Source organism: Crinia signifera, chromosome 2 (assembly GCF_055691185.1).
Source record: "Crinia signifera chromosome 2, ASM5569118v1, whole genome shotgun sequence".
NCBI classification, from domain to species: domain Eukaryota; kingdom Metazoa; phylum Chordata; class Amphibia; order Anura; family Myobatrachidae; genus Crinia; species Crinia signifera.
This window is the reverse complement of record NC_139218.1, coordinates 116,086,169-116,109,630: the sequence shown is the minus strand read 5'-3', so window position 1 is coordinate 116,109,630 and position 23,462 is coordinate 116,086,169. Positions and strand designations below refer to the sequence as shown.

Sequence of the window (23,462 nt, the reverse complement as noted above, 5' to 3'; positions counted from 1 at the left end):
GATTATTATCACTAATACTAGTCAGGACTTTATACCCAGAAACCTAAACCCACTGCTGACCATGGTCAAAGACAAACTGTCGGTATGGACCAAGCTGCCCCTAAACGTCATTGGCAGAGTCAACCTGGTTAAAATGATCCTGCAGCCCAAAATAACATATGTCCTAAATCAGTCCCCGGTGTACGTGCCTGCTTCCTTTTTCAGGCACTTAAACAGTTTACTGTCTTCATTGATATGGGCCAATAAACGCCCCAGAATCAATATCAGCACCCTTACTAGGCCACGGACAGATGGGGGCCTGGCTCTGCCACAATTCAGACTATACTACTACGCTGGCCAGTTCTCACACCTTAGGCACTGGACGCAGGACACTGATCAGAGTTCACTCCCGACCACATTTTTACACCAAATATATCCCGACATCACACCCACACAGCTACTGCTGGGTGGGAGGATACCCCGGGGTGCCCCTCCTCTGGTGGTCCAGGCCATCAAGATATGGCAGGAAGCCCAATCCTTGATGGGATACAAGGCCATAGATCCTGGAGCTCCTCTCTGGCATTCTACCAAATTACCTGAACTTGCCTGCTTGTCGGGTAGGAGTCTGTGGTCGTCTGGGGGAGTGGTGACGATCGGACAAATATATGAGACAGCCGTGTTGAAGTCCTTCCAGCAGTTAAGGGAGGAGTTTGGATTGCCCCGGGTGCACTTCTTTAGGTACCTGCAGCTACGCCATGCCCTAAATACCCAGTTTAACAACGGCCCCCCTGAGCTACTAGCCTCCCCGGCAAAAATATTCCTGGCTAATCTCGGACAGGTCAAAACCATCTCTCTGGCCTATTCATTCCTATTATCCTTTTTGCATAAGGACTCGCTTCCCGCCCTAAAGGCCAAGTGGGAGAATGATGTGGGTGCCTTTGAGGAAGAGGAGTGGGAGGAGGCACTGGCATCGTCACGATATGCCACGGTTTCCGCGAGATTTCAACAAGTCCAGATATTTATTACACACAGAACGTATCTGACTCCGTCTACTCTGGTTAAATTCGGTGGACGGGCCTCGTCGGCCTGCCCAAAGTGTGGTTCCACGCAGGGGAATCTGTGGCATCTCCTCTGGGAATGCCCCCTGGTTAACTCATTTTGGGTGACGGTTAAGTCGGTCATAACATCTACTGGAATATCTGGGCAGGCCCTGACCCCCAAGATGTGTATTCTGGGTAGTAAAGCAAATACTTCACTAAATAACATTGAGGGACAGTACGTGTTCAACTTATGCTCCCTTGCTAAAGTCGTCATAGCTAGGCATTGGATGGCTAGCCTGGGACCCACGGTGGTGGAATGGAGGGCTCTAGTTAACACCACAGTACAGCATGAAAAATATGTATACATGTCTCGGGGCACTCTTCCTAAATTTGACAAGATATGGGGCAGGTGGCTGGAGTCTCCGCACTCCGCACACGCTTGATGATACAGGGCCATTGTACGGTGCTGGAAGTGGACGCTGATAATCATAACGCTAACACCCATCTAAGAACCATCTAACCTATGATGCATACCGATCTGCCACCCTGAGTGGGACTGAACCCCCAATATGCGCACTCATTAGTGACTAAAGTTTCTCTATCTTCTATCTACTTCTTTCTATTTATCTTTTTCTTCTTCTCTTCTATCGTTTGTTCTCTTAAATATATAATTCAAAATCAGAAAAAATCAATATTGCTACTCAGTCAGAACAGGATGGCGATGTATTTTATTGAACTTTGATATTTTTGTACAATGATGATATTATATGTGAATACAATGTACATTCTGATACTTTTTTGATTGATTTGGATCGGCTGATTCACATGCTTAAAGTCTGATTCGCTGTTTTGTTCTGTATTTATGACCTGCAAAATAAAAAAACTTTATTAAAAAAAAAAAAAAAACTCACTTCGCTAATATAAATAATGTATTTTTTTAAATCAATAGAACAAGCTTCTTAAAAAGAAAATGAAAGAAGAATATAGTGTTCTAGAATCTAAGGTATGTGATATCATCCACATTAGTGCTTAGTGTAATTTGCAATTTGTGTGTGTGCAGGGCCGAAGCAATGCTGCAGACGGCGTCAACAATGCAAGAGGGCACTGGGCTGGAAAGGTGCCAACCCACATAGAGCTACCTACGGTGTCTGCTTTTTGAGCTTTGGGCAAGCCAGTGTATCACTCGTTTTTATTTAGAGCCGACTGCGAACCAACCTTGGTTGCAGTCCAGTGGCCAGTAGGCAGTATAGACTATTTGAACTTGGCGACAGGCACGAGCCAATGACAGCTGGTTCCTTTTATACAGATTATTATAAAGGAGCCCATACACCCTCTGTTGTGTCCAGCTCCGTTCTGTACTATGCGATGCGCGCTCCCGTGCATCACATAGTACGGTACAAAAAGTATGTGCTGCACATACTTTTTGTACTAGCTACACATCGGATCGCAGTGCATGCACAATGCATGCGATCCGATACAATGTGTACTTTAAAAGTACAGAACGGAGCCTCAAAACGGAGAGTGTATAGGCTCCTTAACATAGAAGCATAGCATTTGACGGCAGATAAGAACCACTTGGCCCATCTAGTCTACCCCTTTTTTAAACATGTTACCTCAAACCATATTTGATCCTTATTTTTTGTAAGGATATCAATATGCCTATCTCAAGCATGTTTAAATTGTACTACTGTATTTGCCTCTACCACCTCTGATGGGAGGCTATTCCACTTATCTACTACTCTTTCTGTGAAGTAATTCTTCCTCAAATTTCCCCTGAATCTTCCTCCCTCTAGTTTCAGTGCATGTCCTCTTGTTCTGCTGCTCCTCTTCCTGTGAAGAATGTCTCCCACCTGTACCTTGTTAAAACCCTTGATATATTTGAAAGTTTCTATTATGTCCCCCCTTTCCCTTCTCCTTCTCTGCTCCAAAGTATACATATTAAGATCTTTTAATCTTTCCTGATATGTTTTGTGATGTAGGCCATGCACCATTTTAGTTGCCCTTCTTTGTACAGTCACTAATGTATTTATATCCTTCTGGAGATATCACCTCCAGAAATGAACACAGTACTCTAGATGAGGTCATACCAATGACCTATACAGTGGCATTGGGGCAGATGTATTAAGCCTTAACAAGAGATAAATGCAATGGTGATAAAGAGAGATAAAAGTCCAGCCAATCACCTGCTAACTGCCATGTTACAGGCTGTGTTTGAAAAAAGTCAGTAAGGAGCTGATTGGCTGGACGTTTATCTCTCCTTATCACCCTTGCATTTAGCTCTTGTTAAGGCTTAATACATCTGCCCCATTATTACTTCTTTCTTTCTACTGCTGATACCTCTCCCTATGCAACCAATCATCTGACTTGCCTTCTTCATTGCTTTGTTACATTGCCTACCTGCCTTAAAGTCCCCTGAAATAGTGACACCTAGATCCCTCTCTTCCTCAGTAGTTTCCATTATAGTGCCATTTATACTATATTTAGTCTTTGGATTTTTGAGACCCAAGTGTATGATTTTGCATTTTTTGGCATTAAACTGTAGTTGCCATGCTCTTGACCATCAATCATTTGTTTTACCCCTCCTAGTGTGTCTACCCTGTTGCATACCTTTGTGTCGTCTGCAAAAAGGCCCATTATAGAGTCTGATATCAAAAGTACACATTTTAGTTTTAACAGTTTTTTCCTCAGTGGTTACATTTATAAACAATAATCTTTTAACTAATGCTGCTTTCCCACTGCAGACTAGTTTAAAGTACTGGTAATCTTAAATGGTATTTAAAACGGTATTAGCATTCCCACTGCAGCAGATTACCATTTTAAATACCATTTAAGTACCATTCCCATTGCAGTGAACCGTGTAAAATGTAGAGTGCCTAACCCCCCCAGTGTAAACAGTGCCTAATCCCCCCCCCCCCCAAGTGTAAAGAGTGCCTAGCCCCCCCGTACCTGCCCTGTGCCCCCACCTCCCCTCCCCTTGTACTTACCTGCACGGGGATGCAGGGCAGTGGGGAGGCAGCGGTGGCCATGCAGGGTCCATGCGGGGTCCAGGCAGTCCCAGTGCCTGATGAGAACTAGTAGTTCTCACTTTGCGCAATGAGTGCACGTGCATAATAATGAGCCACTCATTACATATGTGCATATGTAATGAGTGGCTCATTATTATGCACGTGCACTCATTACACATGCACAAAGTGAGAACTACTAGTTCTCATAAGGCACTGGGACTGCCTGGAGGCTAAATAACGTTTAGGAGGCATTCCCACTGCCTCTTAAACGTTATTTTAACGTGTAGGACTCTGCTTTAAAAACGGGTTGAAATACCATTTAACTTTAAAACGGTATTTTAACTCTGGCACTTTCCCACTGCAGCCTTAAAACGGTAAATTGCGCTGAAAATCGGCAATTTACCGTTTTTTAGCTGCAGTGGGAAAGGGGCATAAGTACAAGAGTACATAGGGAGGACCAGGCAGACAAGAATTGGAGAGTTGCACAGGTACACCGCACTAAACTGTTCACAAGGTTTAGGTTCAGGAACATCTGTAATACAGGGGTCACCAAGCTCCTAAATAGACACTTATGGGGGGTTATTGTGATTCACTTGCAAAGGCACAATCACTCTCTAATGGACAAAACCATATGCACTGCAGGTGGGGCTGATGTAACATGTGCAGAGAGAGTTAGATTTGGGTGTTTTATTGTTTCTGTGCAGGGTAAATACTGGCTGCTTTATTTTAACACTGCAATATAGATATCAGTTTGAAGTACAAACCCCACCCAAATCGGGAGTGGATCGTATTGTCAACAGCACTTAGGTCGTCACTGTAAGGTCGACATGGGACAAGGTCAACATGGGTTTAGGTTGACTCAGCGTTAGGTCGACAGGTCGGAAGGTCGAGATGTTTTTTTTTACTGTTTTTTACCCGAATATCGACACCGTCGAAATGGACACAGTTGGAAGTCAACCGCAGCCCCTCGCATCGCTCGCTGCGCTCGCGATGCTTCGGGCACGGTGCCTCGCTGCGCTCGGCACACTATTTTATTCTCCCACTACACTCTACTGGATGGTAGGGCATGAAATAACGCTGTGTCTACCTAAACCCATGTCGACCTTGACACCTGTCGACCTTCACACATGTCGACCTAGACACCTGTCGACCTTGCCACCTGTCGACCTAAGTGCTGTCGACAATACGACCATATCCCCCCAAATCTAACTCTCTGCACATGTTACATCTGCCCCACCTGCAGTGCATATGGTTTTGTCCATGAGAGTGATTGTGCCTTTGCGAGTGAAGCAGAATAACCCCCATGGTGTGTACACACGGTACAGTTCAGCATACAATTTTGACTATATAGTCAAAATCGCATCAGGATCGCAGTTAGATTGCACAGTGTTTTTTTACCTTGCGATCCTGATGCGTGCTCCCACACAGCACAAATTGAAGCAAGACAGTCAGGGCTGCATTGACTATATAGTACAGATATGTACTATATAGTCAAAATTTCATGTATGTCTCATGGCTTGCCGTATGATTCCACATTGGGGTCGAATAGCGCGGCCCTCGACTATGTATTCACACCATTACTTGGATAATGTATTAGTGCTCACAATATATGTAAAACATATTATTTGCTTATGCAATTATAAAATAAAGTTTAATCAAAGACACAAAAGAATATAATTTTCACATTTAATAAATGTCACAATAAAACCTTATAAAGTAATTAGCAGTTTTAAAACTGTTTATAAAATGTGTGTAACATAGTAAAATCTGATAGCTTTCAGTCAGAAATGGAAGCCTTGTAAGAGCAACAGTGTTGCAGATAATATTGTTAAATATAATTTGTTGCTGCACAAAAAAGGTGAACAGGCCACAACACTAGCGAAATGCCCGTCCATCTTACGGTAAGCACTGTCCACCAAAGGTGCTCTACTTCACATAACTATTTAACATTATTCCATAGTGTACTTTCATTTTGAAGCTAGCCTGTTGCCTCCCCTACAATGGTTCTTACTAACAGGGTGGAAGATGTGACATACTCCCATGAAAACAGATCTAATCTCTTTTACTGTACTCTTTCCCATGTCGGACTGTGGCTTTAAATCACCAAAAATAAATATTGTGATCTTATGGGAGAAATTCACCTTTAAGGCCCATACACACTTGACGATTTTGAGCTGAAAATCAGTCAAAACGGGTGTTTTGACCGATTTTCAGCTCAAAATCGCCTAGTGTGTATGGGCCAGAGATCCCCGACTAGCGATGATGCGCGCTCCCGCATCATCGCTACCGAGGTGGGCAGTCTGCTGGTTTTACCAGCACATCTAGCGATGATGGCTGGTTTTTTAGCCATCATCGCTAAATGTGTACGGCAGCCGGGCTGAAAGATCACAGACTTTCAGCCCAGCTGACCGCCCGCTCCCTCCCCCTGCTTATACTCACCCCTCCTCGCTCCCACGCTGCCCGGCTCACACGGCACACGCTGCAGACCTGCTGCACGCAGCAGACTCCTCTCCCCCGCCCGGCTACACGGCACCCTGGAGCGCCCCGCCCCCGTCCGAACGCCCCGCCCCCGGCTTACTGGCCGCATCTTCCCCCTGCTCCACAGTGCGTGTATGTATCACACGCAGCCGCTGACCACCAATGTTTAAAGGACGTAATATATACATTGCTGGCACATGCCAGCAATGTATATATTCCTGTCACCACTGGCCACCAATGATATTTATAATGCAGTAATATATACATTGCTGGCACATACCAGCAATGTATATATTCCTGGCACCACTGGCCACCAATGATATTTATAATGCAGTAATATATACATTGCTGGCACAGGCCAGCAATGTATATATTACTGGCACCACTGGGCACCAATGTTATTAACAAGCCATTAATATACATTGCTGGCACATGCCAGCAATGTATATATTGATGGCACCACTGGCCACCAATAATGTTTATAATGCAGTAATATATACATTACTGGCACATGCCAGCAATGTATATATTACTGGCACCACTGGGCACCAATGTTATTAACAAGCCATTAATACAGTATATACATTGCTGGCACAGGCCGGCAATGTATATATTCCTGGCACCACTGGGCACCAATAATGTTTATAATGCAGTAATATATACATTGCTGGCACATGCCAGCAATGTATATATTCCTGGCACCACTGGCCACCAATAATTTTTATAATGCAGTAATATATACATTGCTGGCACATGCCAGCAATGTATATATTACTGGCACCACTGGGCACCAATGTTATTAATAAGCCAGTAATATATACATTCCTGGCACGGGCCAGCAATGCATATATTCTGGGCCGTCTTAATGCAAGGGCTTGATGGGCGGTTGCCCTAGGGCCCCATAATTCTAGGAGCCCAAGTTCCAGTGGCAGACTGTGTCAGGTGGCAGGATGGCATGTGCCCCCCGAGCCAGTACAACTCTACAACTGCGGGACCGCCAGGTGACACTCTGTACATAAACAGCTTTCACCTACTACCCGTAACCCTCACTCACTTCCCATCACCCTCACGCTGCTGTCACCCACTATACGTCACCATCACTGGCCACCCTTACGCTGCCGTCACCCACAATTTGTCACTATCACCCGGGCGGCGCGGGGTGGAGTTTACCTGATTGCTGGGCTCTGAATATACGCAGCCCAGCAATCAGTTTTGAACAGGAATGCACTGATTAAAATGACCCCTTGGAATTCAAACCCAGCCCAATTTTTAAATAGCCTTGTATATGAAAGATTTCAGCAAAGTCTTTTGCCTCCTGAAAATCTCTTGCTCTTTGAGGAAAATAGTCCAGTGTGTACGCACTACTTTGGTGAAAGATTTATCTATCAAAGATTTTGGCAAAGTCTTTTGAAATGAAAGTCTACTAGTGTGTATGGGCCTTTACAGAAGTGGTATCCTGAAATCACATGTTAAAGGTCAAAGATACATGTACTTGTTACACATAATAAGTATTGCATACTTTTACAATTCTCACAGTACAATTACAGTACTTTATAATTGACTGTATTGTAGCAGTTATTGTTGAACCGAGCTACTACCATGTGGTAAATGTTTTAATTGATGGCATGCCACACTCTTATAGAGGAAATCTGTGTTGTTAATATTTAAAATCAGTGATACATATATGATGTTCAAGATTTAAGCAAATGTCATCCTCACCTAAAGGTCTGTATACTTTGGAAAAAGAATATCTCTGACTATCTGGAAACAAATTAACGTGTGACATTTTTAAAGAATAATATTACTTTTAATGCTTAGAATACAACATTTCTACATGTTTGTTATTTAAAGAAACAAACCATACTAAAACCAACATTGATAAGGTGAATAAAAACCCTATTATCCAATGTACCAGGAGTGTAACATTATAGGATATGCCTAGGGTCCATCAGTTTACTTCTTGAATGGCATGATTCAGCTTGGATCGCATATCATAAGCTGCTTTCAGCATCTCCTGTCACTCAGACAGAGGTGTTTGCTGTTCTGCGCAGTGATCGCAGCACCCGTCCAGAACGGATCCTGTGTGCTCACTTATACGATCACACCTAAATTAGCCCCTGAGTGCAGTACAATTACGGATGGGTTTTTTCTTTCTTTATTTCTATACATTTGCACCATTTACAAGCACATACAGTACCTTGGACAAGTCAAGTATGCAAAGTGAACTTTAGTAACACTGGTGTACAGGGCTGCCACTATTGTGGGGCCCGGGACAAATTTCTAGTCCGGCCTCCCCCCCCCCCACACACACTTCTCCCCTCCCCTCATTTATCACCCAGCTCCGTTGCCGGCTGGCTCTGCATATATATATATATATATATATATATATATATATATAATTACAAACATAAATACAGTATTCACTCACACACACACACACACACACACACACACACACACACACACACACACACACACACACACACACACACACACAGAACATACATAGACACACATACACAGCATACATAACACACACACCAAACACACCATAGATACATACATCACACACACAGCATACATTCATATACATACACACACACTACACACAGCATAAACACATCCAAACACACATCCAAACACAGATTCAGAGAACATGTAATGTAGATACTAGATGCACACCACACCTACTGGCCTTCTCTGATCTTCGCTGCGGGCGCAGGGCTCCTCCACCTTTGGGTCCCCTGCCGGGAGTCCTCCTCCTGGCCCCAGAGTCTCCTCCCTGCATTGCCCCGCCGGGCGTCCTCCTCCTGGTCCCGAACCTGGTCTCCTCCCTGCGATCCCCCGCCAGGCGTCCTCCTCCTGGTCCCCGAGCCTGGTCTCCTCCCTGCGATCCCCCGCCGGGCGTTCTCCTCCGGGTCCCCTACCCGGGTCTCCTCCCCGCGATCTCCGGCACTGACAGCATAGGGCTGCTGCATTTCTCTGTTGCTGGGTCTCACGCTCCAGCTCAACAGAGGTACAGGGGAGCCACTTCCTGTGCAGGGGTATTCCGCTGACCCCCGGGCCCCCATGTCTGCCGGGGCCCGGACTCCAGACCCCACAGTCCCCACCTTTTTGCGGCCCTGCTGGTGTACAGTTAGGTGGGGAGTCCCCCATCTTCATTTGTGGATTGGGCTCTATCCAGAATATTCATAATTGATGCACACCTACTTTTTTTCCAGTTTTTTTTATCATTTGTGTTTTTTGTGGGTGCCAGACGGGGTCCTGACAGTCGGGATCGTGACAGTCATTTACCCGACATCGGGATCCCGACGCACTGGTTCCCGATGGCCACCGGCTATTCTTCATCGTGGGGGTCCAAGACCCCATAGCGGAAAAATAGAATAAGTGTCGAGCATAGCGAGCCACCGTGCCCGCAGGGTGGTGAGCACAGCGAGCCCGCAAGGGGCTTTGTTGCGCTTGCCACGCTGTCTGGGTCTAGCCAGTCGGGATCCTGATGTCGGACTAATGACTGTCAGGATCCCGACTGTCGGAACCCTGTACCACACCCGTTTTTTGTATACTTAGAATACTATAAAGGTTTTCACAGAATATGGTGCCTATACACACACACACACACACACCTATTTTAGTAATTATAGTCACTTTAGGCTTACAGTTAAATAATTTTACACCTTCAATAACTTCTTTTCATCAAAAACTTGTAATTCTGTGTATAAATGGATTGTATTTTGAATACAGTAATACATTTTACAGCATTTACGCCTTTGCGGCGTGGAGGGAGAATATAACAGTGTGCATTGAGGCACCGAGCCCTAAGCAAGTCAACCTTTTCCACGGCGACCTTTTGACCATGTTGACCTCTTCACTGTCGACATGTTGACCCTGTTGACCTTTAAACTGTCGACCTTTGAACCCTGTTAACCTTTTGTCTGTCGACTTTTGGACCATGTTGACCTTTTCACTGTTGCCCTTTGGACCCTGTCGACCTTTTCACTGTGGATCATTAGTGGTCAACCATATGACTGTAGGATGCGGGACCATTTGTCTACAACAAGAAGATAGACAGCCATTAGGTCGACACCATTAGTTCGACAACTCAAAAGGTCGACATACCATTAGGTTGACATGCCATTAGGTCGACACTGCCATTAGGTCGACAGTCAAAAGGTCAACATGGTTTTTTCCACTGTTTTTTTTTTTACCCAAATGTCGACACAGTCGACATGGACACCGTTTGAAGTGAACCACAGCCCCTCGGTTCGCTCGCAATGCTTCGGGCGCGGAGCCTCGCTGCGCTCGGCACACTATTATAATCTAACTCCACGCCCTAGTGGATGGTAGGGCATGAAATACCGCCTGTCGGCTCAGAAAACTGTGAAAAAAACCATGTCGACCTTTTGACTGTCGACCTAATGGCAGTGTCGACCTAATGGCAGTGTCGACCTAATGGCATGTCGACCTAATGGTATGTCGACCTAAAAGCATGTCGACCTATTGAGTTGTCAAACTAATGGTGTCGACCTAATGGCTGTCTATCTTCTTGTTGTAGACAAATAGTCCAGATACCATGACGGTAGACCTAGACATTGTAGATCTAAAATACCATAATCATTTATTTGTTGGTTCCTATTTAAAAAGCCATGGAATAATTGCTTCATGTAGTAGGAATCAGTTGTACTGAATGTGGTAATTCATATAAATATGATTCCAAAATGTAGTTCACATATTATTTAAACACTGTAATACTAATTTGTATAGTTCAACAATGCAAGTTTGCAAAATGATGACACAATACCAAGTTGTTAGTAAACTATTTTCCTATATGTAAAGGTAAATGGATTACTTGTCCAGATTGAAAATGATACAGTACAACACGAAGCAGTGGTCAGCAGCAAAGAAAGGCAGATTGCAGATGCAAAGACAAAAGAAGAAATGCTGCATGGAGAAGTATGTTACAAATTGATAGTACTGTATGTTGCACTATGTAATATGGATGTTGCCTGCATGTGTAAGATTAAAATGACTACCCCTTGTATAAGCACAGCTAAATAAAAATGCTATTAGGTTTCTTCTTTTTAGAAATCTTTCCAATCTGAGACTGATATTTTCCCATACTAGAAGGTATATAATTGCCTTACAATTTTTTAACACTGCGTGATTTCAGCGATTTTCCTGTAGGTTTCCATTTACGCCCACAGAACACTGCAAGGAATTGAAAGTGCTTTAACCTACCATTACAGATGGAGCGGGTGACATCTTTGGCCGGCGCTCGCCAGATCCCTTGCACTGGCGAGCGCCGGCGATAGAGACTGGGACGCGCGTGTGTCTTCGGCGGGGGGACGGGAACCCTGTCCGTCTCCACTTCAGGGAGATGGACAGGGTTAAGCGGGGGTGCGGCAAGGACCCGGGGCGACCGTCGGCGAGGCGGCGGGGACCCGGGGCGAGCCCCGTTGTAAAGGGACGCACGTGCATCTCGTGCGCGCGCGTCCCCTTACGGCGGCTGGCGGGGGATGGCAGATGGCGACTCTTCCGCCATCCCCTGCAAAGATGTCTCCCGCTACATCTGTACATTACTGTATATTGAACAAATCTGCCAGAATATCCACAATGTATGGATCATCAACATATAGTATATGCACAGTAGATACATTCTCCAACTGTGCTAACATCTGGGGCTAATAATACAAATGAGCCCAAGGTTTAATCTCCACACAAACATTATTGTTTTACTAGTTACCAGCCCGCTAAGGGACAGAGCTGCTGGGAGACTGAGCTTTGTCATGCTGATGTAGGTGTGTGTAGTCCTGAACATAGCTCCGCCGGGTGCCATCTAGTGGCTGCCAGTGCACCATAGAGGTGATGGGCAGCGATAGGCTTTTATTGTTTAAGATACTGTAAAATACTTTTTTAATGTTATTATATTTTATGTTTATATTTTTAAGGTTGACCGATTAAAGTTAGCATCTGATGAAGCAGTAAAACAACAAAGAGAAACTGATATCAGATGTCAAAATAAGATTTCAGAAATGGTAGCGCTGATGGAAAAACATAAGGTAACTAAAAATATATATTTAAAAAAATGCATATTTCCACAAAGTTGTCATTTTATCTCTGATTGGGAGTCACAACTACCGAGGGTAGAGACAGTGTTACTGTCTCTGGGCACATCAGTTTACCGTCAACCCTGAGAAATGTGCCATTGGTATGGTGGAAGCAAAATATTTGGGGTACATTATAGGCAGAGGACAAGATATATACTAGTAAGCCCTCTCAAAGCAAATGCTTCGAAAGCTAGATGTAGTTTCACTTGCTGCCAGCAGATGGCAGTGTTTCGATTTCGGCAGTGTGTGTTTCCAATAGACCGGCACCCTCCTACAATGACAAACAGCTACCATGGTGCTCTGCTAAAACTAATGCACAATCAATCCAAAAAGAAGCACCCAACAAATTCAGTAAATAAAATCTCAAGCCAATATGCAAGTTTTGGTAATTTTATTCCCTTCTTCAGGCAGTGACATAGGCGAATCTAGAATTATGGTAATGGGTGGTCCCAGATCTAGACAGTAGGGGGACCTTTGCGCAGCGTGGCAAAAGAGGGTGTGTGGCCTCACTGGAAGGAGGCATGGCATCACAAAAGGGGTGTGGTATTACACTTTAGACCATACACAGTAATGCCCATTACACATTAAAGCAAACTCCGTAATACCCATTACACATAAGGCCACACACCATAATGCCCATTACACATTGTGCCATACATCATGATGCCCATTACATACTATATAACAAACCGTAATGCCCATTACATATTTGCCACATAAGTACCTACGTGCTCATTGCTAGGGGGTTCTTGCTTGATGGCACCATAGTACCCATTACACATGATGCCACACACCATAGTACCCATTACACATGATGCCGCACACCATAGTACCCATTACACATGATGCCGCACACCATAGTACCCATTACACATGATGCCGCACACCATAGTACCCATTACACATGATGCTGCACACATAATGTCCCTTACACATGATGCTGCACACATAATGCTCCTTACACATGATGCTGCACACATAATGCCCCTTACACATGATGCTGCACACCGTAATGCCCCTTACATATTAAGCCACACATTATGCGTAATGCCCCCACATGACGCCACTTGTAGCGTCCCTTAATCAATGCCCCCAAAAGTGCCACTTACTGTAAATTGAGCCTTCGCTGCTGCTGCAGGGAGAGATGGAAAGCGGCACAGCTGCTTCTATGGGGAGAGGAGCAGAGCGCAGCGCAGAGCACTCCCCTCCTGGTGTCCCCTCTAGCCGAGTAGACATTTGAAATATTGTGCGCTCTGTTGTTGTGCGTGATGTCAGGGGAGCACGCCGGGCGCCGGCTCCACATGATTAAAGGGGGGGGCGGGCTGAGGTAAAAGCGGGGAGAAGAATTGGAGCGGAAGCTGCAGGGGTGACAGTCATTGTCAGCTGGGCAGGGGGCTGCCCGGCTGTATTCAGAGCACTGCAGGTCACGGCTGTTTGAAATAATACCCCTTTCACAACAGAAAATGCACGGATTTACCTGGGAATATGGTCCCAGGATCATGCAGGGACATTCCCAGGCTGACACCTTATACACCAGCCTAGTCACTGCATTTTCTGGTGTGAGGGGGAGAGACAACCACTCCCCTCTCCCTACCCCCTTTAACCAACCAGCTATATCTTTGGAACCAACTGACCCATTTACATGAGACCAGTATCATATTGAAGAACTTTTGAGTTGGCTTCAAATGATTTTGGTCCCGTGAAACTGGGCTGTTTGGTTCCAGAAAAATCTGCCCTCAAAGAACATAAACAGTCATGAAATTACATTTAAGAAATGAAAAAAAAAACCTTAATATCCCTAGAACCAATTAACCCATATGGATCCAGCCTGGTATCAGATTGAAGGCCCAGCGATTTGGGTTTGACTGAGATCAAGCTCGAGCTTCAGTGATGCCGACGGGAGAACTGGCAGCCGTTGAACTGGGTGGGGGTTGGAATTAGCGGGTCCCATGTTATCCTATAGGGAAAACGTTCCAGATTGGCCTAGCAGTATCTCCAGTTCCCAGGGGGCTAGAGACACAGGGCTGGGCTCGTTGGAAAGCCCCATCCCTCAGCTACAAAATGGGACCCCTGCACCACCCCCTAGATTCGCCTATGGGCAGTGATGCAGACAAATGACAAGTGAAAACAGAATGGTGCTCACCTTATATGACAATGACCAGTTGTGAGTAGGCTCCTGGCAGACACTCGCCAGACCACTTCCAGGTAACCCCCTTCCGTCACTTCTAGCTCCGGTCACCATAGGATCCAACATGCCGCTGTTATACAAATATATATATACATACAGATGCAGCCAGCCTCATTGTTGACTGATCCGTGCAGGCTGCAGTGTGTAAAAAAATAGAAAAAAAAATAAATAAAAAAAAACGGTGGGATCTTCGTCAGAGGACCTTGGTGAGTAGGATTTTCTTCCACGGGTACCCCTATGGATTTCTTCGGACCTTGGAGCCCAGGACCCCGGACTCTGGAGCCCCGGATCCTGGAGCCCCGGACCCAGGGACCTACCTACGGGCTCAAGAAAGGTAAGTATCAGTATGTATGTGTATTGTATGTATTAAAGTTTTATTTTTCAATAGTGTCAGTGTGTTTATTTTACTATTTATTTTACTGTGGAACTACAAGTGCCAGCAGGCCCTTTAATGCCCCGCATGCGGGGGGAGGCTTGCTTGGACTCATAGTTCCACAGTATAAGACAATAGTTTTTGATTCTATTTTTTCACACTTCAATCAGCTCGATGCCCACCGCCCAGGGGCATCGAGGACAGCACCAGGCTTCAGCCTGGCCAGGTAAGTCCTGGAGGGGGGGGGACCCCTTTATTGGGAGGGTCCCCACTTCCCAAGGACCCCTGGCCAGGCTGACTGGTCGGTAGGGTTAATACTTTGGCCAGGGCGACTTGTATAAAAAGTCTCCCCCCCCCCCCCCCCCCCGGCTGTTGCATTACCGTGCTGGCTGGTTGGGCCTGGGGCTGGTTCTTAAAATACAGGGGACCCCTAGTCATTTTGTCCCCCGTATTTTGGGAACGAGCCCCGGCTCTGGAGCCTGGGGCTGGTTTTAAAAAATTGGGGAACCCCTATTTGAATGTTTTTCTGATTTTTTTTTAAAACCAGGCCTGGCTCTTTCTTTTTTAACTGGTGTTGGTTATGTGGGGGGGGAGACGCCGTTTTTTTAAATTATTTATTTAATTTTCAAATTTTTTTACACTGAAGCCTGCACTGATCTGACTGATCTGTGCAGGCTAAAGCCAAATATGTCAGGAAATTGAAGTCTATTTTCCTGGCGTATTTGGCCGGCCACTACGGCCGATTTACACTAATTAGCTGCATATTTTCAATACAGTAAATTAGGAATCACCATTCTTTTGAATGGTGATTCCTATTCGTATTTATCCTATCCTAAATCACAGAATTTGTTTGTTTTTTTTGCTCCTACATAGCGTAGGAGCAAAAAAAACAAACAAATTCTGTGATTTAGGATAGGATAAATACGAATAGGAATCACCATTCAAAAGAATGGTGATTCCTAATTTACTGTATTGAAAATATGCAGCTAATTAGTGTAAATCGGCCGTAGTGGCCGGCCAAATACGCCAGGAAAATAGACTTCAATTTCCTGACATATTTGGCTTATTATTAACCTCAATAACATAAATTTCCACTCATTTCCAGTCTATTCTGAACACCTCACAATATTGTTTTTAGGGCAAAAGGTTGCACCGAGGTAGCTGGATAACTATGCTAAGCCACACAAGTGTGCGGCACAAACACGTGGCTCATGTAAGAGTTGCACTGCAGCGGCAGACAGGATGGCAGTTTAAAAAACTAGGCCCCAAAAAGACCCCTATCTGGCTTGATCGTGCACTGTTTACCATGTGCAGCCAAGGAGCGGTGGGCATTTTGTGCAGCACAGAGTTTGTCTGCAAGTGTGTAACTGTTTTGATCACTTTAACAACCAACAAGACCCCTATCTGGCTTGATTGTGATTATGATTATTATTAATTAAATTATCTGATTGTTTAATTTTATGATTAGGTACTGCTTGGCACTCAGTGGCACACATCGGTGCACCAGCAGCATGGAATTATTTTTTACAGTCCCACGCAGCACAAGTATTATTTTTTAATTAAATTATATATAGCAGCCTAGTATGTAGTTGTACTACTAGGTAGGTACACTTAGGCAGTAACACTGCCAGTGGCAACCGTGGACTGAGTCAATAATAATGGCAACCTCTTTTCACAGTATTCAGTGCAGGCAGCACCAGTGAACTATATATAATTAAATTAATTTAGTATTAATAATAATATAGCAGCCTAGTAGGTAGAGAAACTAAACTACTAGGTAGGTAGGCAGTAGCACTGCCAGTGGTCACCACAAAAGGTAGTTACACACCACCAGTAGCTTTATGCAGTGCACCAGCAGAATTTATAATAATTAATTTTATTATATTAGGTACTGCTTGGCACCAGCAGCATGGAATTATTTTTTACAGTCACACGAAGCACAGGTATTATTTTTTAATTAAATGATATATGGCAGCCTAGTATGTACTAGGTAGGTACACTTAGGCAGTAGCACTGCCAGTGGCAACAGTGGACTGAGTAACTAAATAATACTGGCAGATTCAGTGCAGGCAGAACCGGTGGACTATATATATAATTAATTATTTATTAATATAATATATTACAGCACAGCACCAGAGGTAGGCCCCAGCACGGAGGAGACAGTAGTACTACAAGTACACATTTAGACTGTCCTCCTTGCTAGGGAGATCCCACCCTAAGCAGAGATGAGAACAGAGTACACAGCAGCACTGAGGGAGACAGCCCCAGCGAATAAAATAATTACAGCACAGCACACCAGAGGTAGACCACACAGAGGAGACAGTAGTACTACAAGTACGCAGTTAGACTACACAGCAGCACTGAGAGACAGCCCCAGTGAATAAAAAATATTGCGTTCAAGGTCAAGCTCAAGTTTAAGCCCCAGCAGCAGCACCAACACACCCTCTCCCAACCCACTACTAGACTGGAGTGAAGATGGCGGGCGTAGCAGCCGCTATTTAAAGCCTCGCGAAATCCGGCGCCGGGAGATGACGTTCTGACCACGCAGACGGACCCGAGTCAAGCGGGAATCTCTGAGCGCTGCTCGGAACCGGGCTCGGAATGATGACTTCCGTGGGGGCTCGGATCTCTGGAACCCGAGACTGCACATCTCTACTAAAAATCCGAAAACACCTAAAAGATTTGTATTTTACTATGCAAATACAAATTATTTAGGCGTATTTGCCTTAGTAAATTTCCCCCTCAGTGTGTATGCACTGAGTGTTTTTCAGCCCAGCAACTTTCCCCATCATCACATATTGCCCAGCATGTATGGCGTGTATACCTTTAAAGTTATGGGCCCCATACATCAGCAATTATTTGTGACAATCCTCCGTTCTGGAGATGCCAAAATTAATTGATTGCCAAAATGAATCTTTAATGTGTGGGCTCCCCCTTTTGGCAATCCCAATAAAAAATGTATAGGGATGGCCAATTGATTGCTGAATCAGATTTTTAAACATGTTTAAAAATCTGGTTTTATTGGAGTTTCATTTTTGTATGTGTGGGCATTCTAACAGGAAAAATCTGCCGATCACTGAAACAAATCTGTAATGTGTGGGCAAGTCAAATAGAGTGAAGAAACCATTTATCTGGGGGAAAAAATCATTGGATCTGAGAAGCAATTAATTGTGATTGCTGATGTATGGGCCATTAGACAATGCTCTGTAGACTTTAAAAAATACAATCACCAGTTCATTGCTAGATTTTTCAGTAGTAGCACCAGCTTGTACCTTGACGTTGAAGAACTCCAATATCTTTAGTATCATCGTTAAAGGCCATTAAAGCTTGTTGCTTCCTTTAAAAGGCACCTAGCCTAAGGCACCTGGACATTTGTCCATTGTTTGCTTGATCCATTAATTCCTCCTCCAATGCCAGACAAGCCTGTGGACTTTATAACAGACCTACTTTCTAAAGGTAGCCTACATACAGCTATTCTGAACACAGGCCTGTGCTCACTGCCTTTGCTCCAATCAAATGTTTCTGCTCTTGTATCCTGATTTTGATCCTGTGTTTATGACTCAGCCTGTTCCTGTTTTTTTTTGTTCTGGTTTTACTATTTTGATATTTCTTATGGTTATCTGGTTATTCACAAATGCTTTCATAGACTGGCATGTCACATCTGGAGGCATCTAACAGTAGCTAAATACATTCCTTCTTGCAGGGGCCATGGTGGAGACTTGGCCATTACCAACATAAATCCAGGTTGACGTAAATTAATCCACTAAAATCACTGAATAGTGCAAATAAATTGCATAAAGCTGGCTATATAAGGGATAGGAGAGAAAGAACAGAATTGTCACGGTAGTGGTGCACCACAATATAATTGGACGACTTAAAAAGTAACCTTTAATAGTTCATTACATAAAAAAAGGGAGCTGCGAAAAGATGACAAACTACATGTAACATATAACAAGGACAAGTGAGAATAGTGCAAGTTAAAAACTTGGGCTCATGCGGCGTCCCTTGGCACTTTGTATTCCTAAATGACTTTATTGTATTGTCACGTCTCTTCCCTATGTGTCGGCTGGATCGCCTGTTACCACTAGGGGAACGTGCTACATTCAATAGTAATTCCCTGTCTGTAAATTTAGTCGCAGTTCTTCTTCTTGCCCTGAAGAAGAACTGCGAAGCGTACGCCGGCCTCCACAGCCGTGCGGTCGCTCCCTCAGCCTTCCTTATCCCTGTCTGTTTGATTTCCAGTCCTTGTAAGGACTCTTATGTTTAGCGTAATTATTGTCTATGTCTGTATGGTCACAGTGTCGGCGCAGTACAAGTGTAGAACGTATGCCAGCCACCCTCTTTAGCCGTGCAAGAAAGTAACAGGGTTTAACCCGTACTGCCAGATACAGCACTCAAGAGGTTCTAGCTGCACGTTCCGCCCTACTGCCTGCCTACTTACACTACCGGTATATATACTGGCATATATAAGGTGTTATCAGCGTGACACAAGCCGCCCCGATCAGCCGTGCAGGGAGCTACTTGCAATCCCGGCGCTGCGTGTACGGGGTATATTTCTATACTGCACTAATTGGTATATATACCCAGTGCCTTAACTCTGCCGATATTGGAGGCTGTACAATAATTGAGCTCACCTGATATGCAGTAATTGTTGCACAATTAATGTGAAACCGAGCAGTACACACCAGGCAATCGTTGCCCACTGCCCGATCCCAATACCACTGTGTCGGTCCGCCCAATGGGACCTGTACGCTACACAGTGTGAAACATCTTCAGTATTAACCTATGTATAAGTAAATTCTGCACTATCTTGTGGCCCACGCTGCACCTTTTTACTGTTTAACTGAAAACAGATATTGTGACACAAATCTGTAATATCTTCATATGGCAACTGTGTAACCAGTCAGACTAAATTTACAGACAGGGAATTACTATTGAATGTAGCACATTCCCCTAGTGGTAACAGGCGATCCAGCCGACACATAGGGAAGAGACATGACAATACAATAAAGTCATTTAGGAATACAAAGTGCCAAGGGACGCCGCATGAGCCCAAGTTTTTAACTTGCACTATTCTCACTTGTCCTTGTTATATGTTACATGTAGTTTGTCATATTTTCGCAGCTCCCTTTTTTATGTAATGAATTATTAAAGGTTACTTTTTAAGTCGTCCAATTATATTGTGGTGCACCACTACCGTGACAAATCTGTTCTTTCTCTCCAATTCCTACCTTAATAATTTGTCCAGTGGTAGCACACCCCCGGGCATTATAAAAATACCCAACCACAAACCAAACGGGGGGCCTCCCTCCTCATTTTCAATTGTTCAAAACTGAGATTACCTTCCTGTGCGATTGACCCACCAAACAATTTCTACTATATAAGGGATATATAGGGTTGTTGGATTTGTGAATGTGATATTTGAATTTATTGGAAAAATAGGCAATCAGAAAAAATTAAGGATGTCATACATACAAATCGCATATAGGAAATGAGAAACAAAAATAGAATTTTGCATATACTGAGGTGTGGAACAGAAAGTACATAAACAATTCATAGAATTTTGACTTCCTGTCCAGTCTGCCAATGTATACACATACACTTACATACTAAAGGTTTTTTTTTGTTGGGTGCCAATTAAATTACCAGTATATCTGTGGGAGGAAACCAGAGTGCCCAGCAGAAAATCACACAAGTATAGAGAGGACTGTACAAACTCCACACAGTCAGGGCCATGGTATAAATCATACCCACAGTACATTAGAACCTCAGTGCTGTAAAGCAATAATGATAACCACTGATTATGTGTGAAGGTCAAACAGGTATGTAAAAAAGTAGAGATGGGAAAAGCATATTTTATTCAGCCTCTAAAACATGTTTTGCTCTTTGTATGTTAGAACCAGTATGACAAAATTGTTGAAGAAAAGGATGCAGAATTAGATCAATTCAGAGCACGAGAACAGGAAACATATTCTAAAAGAACTTTAGTGGTGAGACACATAATGGAGAGGTAGCTCTAGTTCTAAGCTCTTTGAGAAAAATTATGACAGATAATATTTATGTTTCCATATATAAGATAGCTAAGAGGTAAGTGACTATCAATTTCAATGCCTATAATTTGAGCCTATTATTTAGCATAGTCAGAAAATGTATATGCTTGTGAACTATACTTTTTATAGTCATCGATTTAGGTTGACCAATCAATCCAGGGAGATATTGACAGTGTAATAGATTCTTGTGTTACGTAAATTAAGTTTACAGGCGGGATTCAATGTCCCGCGTGCAGCGGGGTGAGAAGGGGGCGTGGCCGCGAACTGTGGCCGGGAAGAGGCGAGCTGCAGCTGAAAGCTCGTCACTTCCCAGTCGTTCTTGGCAGAACAAGCCCGACAGCTTGTGAAGTCGGGCTCGTTCTGCCGAGCTCCCCTGTTCAATGCTGCTGAGGAAGACAGCATTGAATAGGTTCCGGCGGCCATCTCCCCCATCGGGAGATGGTCGCCGATGATTGAATACCCCCCTAAATCTGAATTACTCTTGTGGTCTAAATTTTTTATCTCCTAGAACGGAAAAATAAATTTGGTGAAGATGAATGTACTTCTTTAGCTCCTCTATCTTTTTCATGCTCTCCCCATTTACATCCCCCCTTATATATTTAAGTTTTTTAAATTCCACTCATCATGCTTCATCTCGGCAAATAAGCTTCCCCAAATTTGCTCAGATCCAAACAGACAGGGGTCGTCCTACTACTGTAGGTATTTTTATACATTTTTACAAATAGGTATTATCATTCCAAAGTAAGACATCTTCTCACAAATATCCCTCTCTCTGCTATTGAAGCCGTGGGTGAAATTTAATAGAATGAGAGATTCAGAAAGTGAGCAATTTGGTAAGAAATCTGTTTTTTTTTTAAAGCGGCAATCATTTACTGTACACTGCAAAACCATTGGAATTGGAAGTGTAAATGATTTCCGCTTTAAAAAAAACCTGGAGATTTCTTACCAAATCTTTCTTTCTGAATCTATCATCCTATTACATTTCACCCCTTGTGTCTTAGATGTAATTAGAGATATTGGAGATTCGGTTTTACATGGATTTACTTGGTTCTCAAATCGTATTGGCTATCAGCTGTCATATGGGGTCTTATTCTAGTTCACTCTTTCTGACAAAATCCTTCTTAGATGGACTTAACCATGTGCACTGCAAGTGGGGCAGATGTAACTTGTGCAGAGAGAATTAGATTTGGGTGGGGTTTTACTTAGAGTGAGATCTATATTGCAGTGTAAAAATAAAGCAGCCAGTATTTACCCTGCACAGAAACAAAATAACTCACCCAAATCTAATTCTCTCTGCACATTTTACAGCTGCCCCCCTGCAGTGCACATGGTTTTGTCCATCTAAGAAGGATTTTGTTAGAAAGAGTGAACTAGAATAAGGCCCATGTTTTGGATAGCCAACACTATCTGGATCTGAGAACCGAGTAAAACCAAACCCATACATCTCTACTTTATATATACATTACTTGTTGCGGTCTCTACCCCTCAAAGAACTCCTCACAAGAAGGCCTGGGAAATAGGCTTAAACTCTCCGTTAACTGATGAAGACTAGACAGAGATTTGGAATCTGTCTCTAGTTCTATTTGTGTCAAAATAAAAGAAAACATGTGTAAGCTGTTATGTAGATGGTACCATGTACCCATTGACTAATCAAAATATATACAGGCACATCTGAGAGGTGTGATGCCAAAGGTTTATTCCTCCATATTTGGTGGTCTTGCCATAAGATAGGTAACCTCTGGAAGGAAGTCATTAATATGGCTATTCCTTACATCCCTGAACATATTATCTTACCATTAAGCCTTCCCACATTAACTAAACAACAAAATAAACTGATGCATCATATGCTTTCCAGCTAGCTTTCCCCATCTCTGCAATCTATATTATATTGTATTTGGCATGTTACCTGTATGAAATACATGACACGCTTCATTAACAAATTTGAAATCATTCAATAACATATGTAGCCTGTAGTGGTCTTTCCAACAAATCCCTTCCCCTTTCAATATGTGATAACTAATCTTGACAAAGACATTTTCTCTTCTTCCTTTTTAGATTTAATTTCCTTGTGTTAGGTATAGATTTTCACTGAAGGTCCTATCGTTTTTCCGTTTTCTCTCCCTTATCTTCTTCTTTTTCCACTATTCACTCTTAGGCATTTATTTACTAAGATGGCAGTCCTATTCTATTATCTTCAATAATGTGCTAAACAAATAAGAACTCTCATCTTAGTAAATAAACCACT

General features: G+C 43.6%; 1 protein-coding gene across 8 annotated transcripts in view; it reads left to right on the top strand.

The window, feature by feature from the left end:
* SYCP1 (synaptonemal complex protein 1) overlaps positions 1–23,462 on the top strand; it is a 276,938-nt gene that overhangs the window by 211,244 nt on the left and 42,232 nt on the right. For 7 of the 8 annotated variants that reach the window (XM_083172734.1, XM_083172733.1, XM_083172735.1 and 4 more), the window contains 4 exons: positions 1,969–2,022; positions 11,336–11,452; positions 12,448–12,558; positions 21,065–21,157. In XM_083172734.1, coding sequence (XP_083028860.1) covers positions 1,969–2,022; positions 11,336–11,452; positions 12,448–12,558; positions 21,065–21,157 — 375 coding nt within the window. The remainder of the gene's footprint in view (positions 1–1,968; positions 2,023–11,335; positions 11,453–12,447; positions 12,559–21,064; positions 21,158–23,462) is intronic. The other variant, XM_083172738.1, reaches the window with a different exon arrangement.